This window comes from Aegilops tauschii, chromosome 7, assembly GCF_002575655.3.
Source record: "Aegilops tauschii subsp. strangulata cultivar AL8/78 chromosome 7, Aet v6.0, whole genome shotgun sequence".
Classification (NCBI taxonomy): Eukaryota; Viridiplantae; Streptophyta; class Magnoliopsida; order Poales; family Poaceae; genus Aegilops; species Aegilops tauschii.
Window position 1 is genome coordinate 316,765,092 of NC_053041.3, and position 7,834 is coordinate 316,772,925.

The following is a 7,834-nucleotide window of genomic DNA, read 5'->3' on the forward strand; positions in this document are numbered from 1 at the left end:
GCATATGATGCTAGATCGTGAATATATGGTCGCAATTAATCGAGATGTGTGTCGCATGTGCACGCTCACTATATTCTTTTGTATGAAACTGCAACTAAAATAAGCAATTAGAGAACAAATAATGTTAGCTCAAATACATGCTATGGCAAATATATTTTAGTACGGCCGTGTATGAAAATCTCATCTCATATGGCTCAAGCAGCAACACAAAATTTTCAACGAATATTAGGAAGCATCCTGACCAATAAAGGGGCACAGCTGAACAACAAGAGAATAACAAGATTATAACGTAATGAGAATGAGAAAAGATAAGAGGCACAGAGATGAAACTATCACAGAGCTGTAGATTATGGAATGCTATTGATGCATAAATCTGTCCCTTCTTACGGCTAAAACACTAGTAGAAGGGAACATCATTCACAACACGATGCAGGTACCACTAAAACTCGACAGCATTTATGATAGAGGGTAAACCAAAAGGAGTTGAGAAGGCCACTAAAACTTAACAGCATTCACGACACAACACAAGTAAAAAAATAAAGAGAAGAAAACAAGAAAGAACACGGAAGCAAGGATCTACGAACAAGAATTTTGGAACTATGATATTGAAACTATAACCTAAGTGGAGGCGAAATAAGGACTATGATGTTCACAACTGAAGCAGCAGCAGCCCACGCCTGAACTCGAATCGGCATCTTTTTCCGTTCTCAACTCCTGACGAGCATCAAATCATAGCTGCTCCAAACTAGTAAATGGCAGGAGATAAATCAACTGCTCTCCTCCACAGGACCTTTAGTTTTGTTTGCGTTGCTTTCTTCGGCCTTGACGGTAGCTGTCTGTGCATCATTCACTGAGATGGCACCATCAGCTGTCAGTTTGTTATCACTTTTCTCAATTTCTTTCAGCTGGACACTCCGAGAAAATGAGTCCGCGATATGAGTAACAGAATTCCCTACAGCCTTAGCGTCTGTTGGCTTCAGGGACTCTGCGCTGCCAGGCTGCTGCTGACGTCTATTTTCCTTCAAGGCTTTCTCCCGTTGCTCATAGAAGTCGAAGTCCTCCACAATGCTTGTCTCGGCCTCATGATTCTTGAATATGCTTAGCATCTGGAGACCATACTCTAGCTTGACCTGCATGAGTTGTTCATTTGGTTAACATATCCTCTCCTTTTCAACTATTCCCCATAAAAACTCGATTGTTTTTACCTCCTGGGTGTCCCTGCTATTTGTTACAGGTTTGTTGTCATTATTCTCAAGAGTAATGTGCCGGAGTAGGGTGTTTGGGACATCCTTAATAATGTGCCACTTCACAGGAAACTGGCCACTCCACTTGTCTTGCTGCCAATAATCAACACTTCTGTCGAAGTCAACAGGTCCAATCATCTCAGCAACACCACAGAACTGACCACTGCCATTAACCTATAAGCAATTATGAATCAGAATAAATTTCACATCTCTAAAGACACAAACCATGTACTCCCTCTGTAAACTAATATAAGATGTTTCAGATCACTATCTAAAACGTCTTATACTAGTTTACAGAGGGAGTACATAGATCCAATGCATCATTCTCAGCCTCATCTTTACATCAACACAAACATATAAACTATAAAAAGAAAGGGGCTGGTCTTACCGAGAAGAACAAGAAAACACGGCAATGGTCTTCTTTCTGTTTGGCCGCACGATAAGCTGAATCCAGCTTTCTATTGCCACTAGCTGTGCTGGCCCAAACATTGTACTTAATGCTCCTATGTACATGGTCCTCCGTGTATGATTTAATTACAAAAAAAATCGCATCCTTGTACTCCGTGGCAAAATCAGGACAATTGTACAGTTCACTGTCAATAAGTTGAGTGGTTTTCTCGCTTTTGTCATCTACTAAAGAATTGTCTCTGTCTTGTTTCTTTGGTTTTGCAGCACGTGGGCCACGGTTTTGCTCATTCAGAAACTCCAGCGCACCATTCTGGATATTGAATGGCATGCTCACCCTTTGTTGACTGGAGTTGTAGTCGAAATTATTAAATCTACGACCAGCAGAACCCCAATTAGGAGTAATGCCTCCATATTTACTAGCTTGTTGGCGTGCCTTGTAGGATCCAGAATTATACATTGATCCATGCTGCTGCAAATAACATGCATAGTCAATACTGGACATTTCAGGGCACAGTAAGCTTAACAAATAACCAAAGTTGAGGTCCAATAATAACTGCCCCATTTTTACTGAACTGAACGTGTCCAGGGAAGCTTGTGCAAACAGTCCAAATTGCATGACAACATACCATTCCAGAAACCAATGGTGCATTCCCTTGCCCAAATAATCCCGGAGCATTGCTTGGTTGTGTTGCCGCTGCGGAAGAAACTCACAATTAGTTTGAAATGGCTCTGACCAATCTATCACAACAACACATATTGCTTCCAGTCAATATACTTTTGCCTGGAATAATACCGGAGACTGAAAGGTACAGAACTTACCTCTGTTGTATGACTCAAATGGTTGGTGGTACACTGTTGTGGGTGAATAGAGAAGACCATCAGGAAGGAAGTACTCTTGCTGAAGCATAGGGTCTCCTTGAGACATTCCAGTACTAGAATTTGAGTATCCCATACTAAGAGAAGCCGGTGGCTGATAGTAAGGACTTGAGAAGGGGAAGTGCATAGGGGAATAGGACTGGCCCTCTCCAACAGTTGCAACAGGAGAATAAGCTCCATACATCATTTGGGGGTTGTTCGCATACCCAGGAGATAGCATGATTGACTAGTTAACATTGTATAATTACATCAGCAAAAACACTTGGGAACATAAGTAAGAAAGTAAAACAAGTTCAACAGCCAGCTACTTACAGGTGACGCAGAATGGAGTCCTTCCATACTCACATAATAGGGATACTCTTCCCATTGCCCTGAAGGATTGATATATCCTACAGAAGATCAAAATAATATTCAAATTAAAAAAGCATTCCATGAAAAGGATATACCAAATAATCTACCATCTAACCTCGTAAGAATCAAGATATAACACTTCAATAGCACTTCATATTACTACCTCTGTAACTAAATATAAGACGTCTTATATTTAGTTACAGAGGTAGCAGTGGTGAACAAAGAAGACCAGTGAAGCAAAAAAACCAATTGTATGAATAGTAAAAAACAAATATAGTGGGCAATTGCAAACTTGACCCTTTAGGCCCCGCTTGGACTAGCGTTTTCAATCGTATTCGGACGGTTTAGGATACACGCCCAGACTGGTGGTTTTGTTTCCAGGCGGAAAATTAGCTATGACCGGTAATTTACATCTGTAGAATAAATACAGGTGTAGGAATTTACACCCATTCCAAGCATGGGCCTTAGTGTTCTGGGTATGTATTTTGCCCTCTGCAATGTGCAAATGATGCTTAGAATATGTATAAGTATCAGCATTATTAGTACACAGAAAATAATAGCAATCTAACCTCCAGAATAGACTGTCTGTGGCTGTGGTGCATACACATTGGTCTGGTAGACATAAGGCTGTTCTCCACCTTTTCCCAAAAAATTAGCCTTCTCCTGTGAACCTTTTGGTGACTCTAAGGAGGTAGAGCCACGCGCATCAGTAGCACTTGTTTTCTCAGCTGTAATAGAAATAATCTGATGCAACAAAAATTAACTATTGGTAATATTTCAATGTTTGCACAGAAGGGGAGAAAATAAACTGTACAGGCACATTACCTGCTCTTTGGTATTTACACTCTTGGAGGGGTTATTATCGACTACAATTTCTGATTGCAGCAGAATTGTGCAATCTACAAAAAGGAAGGTGCATGCACACATAAGCTGAAAAGGGGAATTTCCAGAAAGTTTTGCCATGGTACATACTGAAATTGCATCATATAAGCCAGAGAATTGTACGACCAACATGCTAAAGCACTCTTTGATTCACAGGTATTTCACATGAGACAGATTGCTTAAGGAATTGAGAGGAAAAAAGCTGCAAACCTAAAGACACATGCAAAAAAAGTGTGCTTGTACTTCTGAAGCAATTACCAGCAACCTCTTATCAAATTATTTACCATTGGTCACACCCATGTCCTTTGCTCAAGACACCCATGTGACTGTAAAGTAGCTTTGTGATGCTCAGTGTATCAGTAGCAAAACTAATTAATTCAGTGAACCACCTAACTCAAATTTCAGGCAGGCTTAAAAAGTACTTATGAGCCTTTACCACACATAATCTGTTAGCAAGGAGTAGAGGCGATTGTCGAGCTAATACATCCTATAACATGTCGCTCATTTGCTATATCCGCAGCTGGCAAAAAGGCACTAATCTCCGGACCCCTACACGGGGCACCGTGCAGACAACAATTCAGCACAACCAAATTGTTATTGGAGGAATTCCTCCCTTGCAGCGGTAGGTGCGTACCCCAAACGTGCTAATTCTCGGTAAACAAGCCACAATTACGCGCTCCAGTTTAGGGTTACAACCAACACCCTCGTAGCACCGCGAGGTCTGGAGCAGAAGAAGGCTCCAGACAAACAGGAGTGTAAATTCGTCCTCAATCACTCCCGGCGAGAAGCACGGGGACGAATTGGAGCTACCAAAGCAAAGATAGGGCTTACCGACGAATCCGGACGGATCTCCTCCGCTCAACGCCATGTTCCGGCAGATTGGGCAAGGAGGAGGGAGACGAAGCAGGAGAGAAAAGATGGGCTAGCGTAGCTACGTGCTCCGGCTGGAGGAGACACGGAGGCCGTCGGTGGTCGGCGAGGAGAGGTTTCCTTCCACCGTCAGGTTTGACGCTGGTGAGTACGCGAGACCAAGAGGAAGAGGTCCGGCCACGCTAATCATCGCGGGCTTTAGAAACCGGACATGTGCCGGCTTGTTCTGTCCGGGAAAATATCTAATGCTACCAAGTCTTAGGTGTTACCGTGATACAAACTTGTGGGCCGTCGGATTTTCTGATCGGACGGCTCTCAATAACTCTGCAACATTAAAAAAAAAGCCTTCAAGGAGTCCAAAAATTGCTCGTATGTCCAGCGAGTCCAACAACTCCCAGATGCCGTCCGATCTAAAAATCCGACGGCCCGCATGCTTGTATCACGGTAGCATTTAAGCCTCGATAGCATCAGATACTCTCCCTGTTCTGTCCACCCGCACAATCCCGGTCCGGTTTGTGAAAGTAAAACATGCCTCGCAGGCCTCACTCATGTATATGTATCAAACGAAAAATGTGAAAAGACTACTTACTCCCCCAATAAAGAAAGGACGCCGATAACTGCCACATGTGTGGTGTATTGCCGCACGCCCTGTGTGGCACGGAAACGAACCCGTCCGCACGACCGCGTCCGGGCGCGCACAGTCACAGCCCGCACGTTCGGTGTGTGGCAAAATCGCCCCCACGTCCGGGCAAACGACCGCGCTGCCCGCACGACCCCGCACGCCAGTCGTCCCGGCCTCCTTTCGATCCCCAGACCGACGTGTCGCCGTCGTCTCCTACCTCTCGATCCCCTACCTCAATCGCCTTCCTTCTCTGGTTGCCATGGCAACCAAAGCAGATCCCTAGCGCCTTCCCACCGCTAACCACCCACCCCCCGCCTCCCCCGCGCCCCCCTCCAACCCCACCCTCCCAAGACGACGAGCTAAAAACAAGTGGATCTCCGATCTCCTTCTGTTTCTCGTCCTTTTTCTGTCCAGAAATTTGAAATAGCAAATTTGCCCACGAAGATGGCCACTGGATCCACGCTATCAGGGCAAACACCCCATGGATTTGTGTGTATTCGCATTTGTCCACCAACATACGCCAGATCTGCCATGTACTATGCTAGAGTTGAGCTAAGCTTCTAGGTTGGCTAGGTGCGAGTAGTTGGTAATGAAGGATGCGTAGGAATCACTAAAAATAGGGAGAGAAAGGAGAAAATTTGGCATAGGGAGGGAGGAAAAATAATTGCCACTTGTATCTAACATCAGTTGCCACATATCGTTGTCGGTAGCTGCCACCATGTTATCTTGTTGCTTGCCATCCTATTTTATTGATTGTTGCCATCGCTTCAAAATGATAGCTGGCATCCATTCAGAAAAGAGAATGAATGTGCATGTCCTACTTGCCATGATGTGTTGGTTGCCTACGCAGGAAATGTGATAGGATTGCCGTGTTATCTTCTACGTGCAAACAGCAAGAATGCATTTTGCAAATTATTGATGCGTTCTTGTTCATGCAGTGACTGAAAACACAGTGGCAGAAAAAAAGCAGAAGAATGAATCACGAAGACGGCACTGATCCTTGGTTTTCTCAAAGGCCGAAAACGCCCCCATGGGATGCAACAGAGTACAATCAACTCATTTCTGCAGGGCCGTTGCTGCCACTACTAGAGCAGTACGCGGGCATCGGTACGATGCATGATAAAAAAAGAACAGTTGCCATGTTCGTGACGATGAAGATGTCATTCTACTTATGTCCTACAATGTCATTTTTCGCAGGTTCTTATGACCAAAACACATTCAGGGGGCACCATGGCAAGTTCAGTCACAGGGCGCTAACACTGACAAATGTACGGGCAACCAACTTCAAGTAGCTAATGTGGCAAATCAAGGTAACGCATACGAAAAAGAAACATACTGGTGTGGACACGAAAATTAAACTTGCAAGGATGGCAAAAGACTCACGAGTTATATAGGAAAAATGTAGGACCTTCATGCAGCACGTGGCATCAGGCGGCAACCATGTACCTGCCATCGACGTCAAACACAGGTGAGTCCATGAAGTGAAGTTGTGGACAGTGAATTAGGAGAAGGAACATAGTTGACAGCTGCAGTTGTCATGCCTGGACAGCTGGAGTTGCCATGCCTGGACAGCTGGAGTTGCCATGCCTGGACAGCTGGAGTTGCCATGTGTCATAAAATGTGATTGCAAATGTCTAAAACAACTGTGAATGACACGTGTGAACAAACATGTGTGGCATGGATGCACCACTACATGTGCTTGAACAAACTACAGTTGTCATGCATTGACCAACTGCTAACATGATCACAGGTTGTTACGGTGGAACCACATCAGCAAACGTCTCATGGCAAGCTTCACAGTTGCAGGACAGCGCTATTGCAGATAGAGCACATCAAATTGGAATGACAGACCAAATAAGATCAGCACATGCGGCATAACAAGGTAAAAAGATGTGAACCAGAAAAGAGTACTGCATTTGCTTTTGTGGGAATAGCATGTGAGGAAAAGTAGATTTGTAATAGTGGTTGTGGAAAAAAACAAACAAAAAATGCTACCAAGTGGTCGTGTGCAAAGAGTCATCCATTGTCTTCGGGATTTGCCAATTGATATAAGAGTGTGTGCAACATTCGTGATTGATCGCATTTGCCTAGTGAGCTCGAACCTAGAATACAAGTTTTGATGCTAGAAGATACTAGTTGCCATGTATTGGCAGCAGTAGTTGCCATGTATGTTGGACTGTAGCTGCCATGGCTATAGAATCCAAGTTTTGATGCTAAAAGACACTGGTTGCCATGTCTTGGCAACAGTAGTTGCCATGTGTGTTGGACTGTAGCTGCCATGACTGGAGAACTACAGTTGCCATGCATGGCCATATGCAGATTAACGGCTTGCTGTGTGAATGATGTCATGCCAAATCACATGCAGTTGTTGTATTTCGTTTCGATAAACATGCCATTCAAGCAAATGCTTACGCTCGTCCCTGTTTTTTTTATTGCAGGACCTTCAACTACAATGAACAGCGGCGCGGGGACATCTACTGCGGGAAGCTCTGAGCGCACGGAAGAAGCGTTCCACCAGCCAGCCAACAATCATGCCACAAACAATGCCGAGTCAGTGTCGAAAATGGCAATCGTTCCAGCA

General features: G+C 44.3%; 1 protein-coding gene across 2 annotated transcripts; it reads right to left on the bottom strand.

Annotated features, from left to right (window-relative positions):
* Positions 1-434: 434 nt before the first annotated feature.
* Positions 435-4,884, bottom strand: LOC109757700 (YTH domain-containing protein ECT2). Of its 2 annotated transcripts, none has more exons than XM_020316533.4 (9): positions 4,593-4,884; positions 3,705-3,778; positions 3,449-3,623; positions 2,841-2,917; positions 2,472-2,754; positions 2,279-2,346; positions 1,633-2,121; positions 1,206-1,418; positions 435-1,130 (listed from the first exon to the last, which is right to left on the bottom strand). In XM_020316533.4, the coding sequence occupies exons 1-9, from the start codon at positions 4,627-4,629 to the stop codon at positions 768-770; spliced, it is 1,779 nt and encodes a 592-aa protein (XP_020172122.1). In that variant the 5' UTR covers positions 4,630-4,884; the 3' UTR covers positions 435-767. The 2 variants fall into 2 exon arrangements, with proteins under 2 accessions (XP_020172122.1, XP_020172128.1); XM_020316539.4 differs by having other exon boundaries at positions 1,633-2,118; positions 4,593-4,863.
* Positions 4,885-7,834: the final 2,950 nt, after the last annotated feature.

Excerpts from the sequence above, each read along its gene's own strand:
- LOC109757700 (XM_020316533.4), bottom strand. The coding sequence starts at position 4,629 with ATGGCGTTGAGCGGAGGAGATCCGTCCGGATTCGTCG. Across the intron at positions 3,779-4,592 it reads AGATCCGTCCGGATTCGTCG|ATTGCACAATTCTGCTGCAA; the intron begins GTAAGCCCTATC and ends TCCTTTTTGTAG. Across the intron at positions 1,419-1,632 it reads GTGTTTTCTTGTTCTTCTCG|GTTAATGGCAGTGGTCAGTT; the intron begins GTAAGACCAGCC and ends AATTGCTTATAG.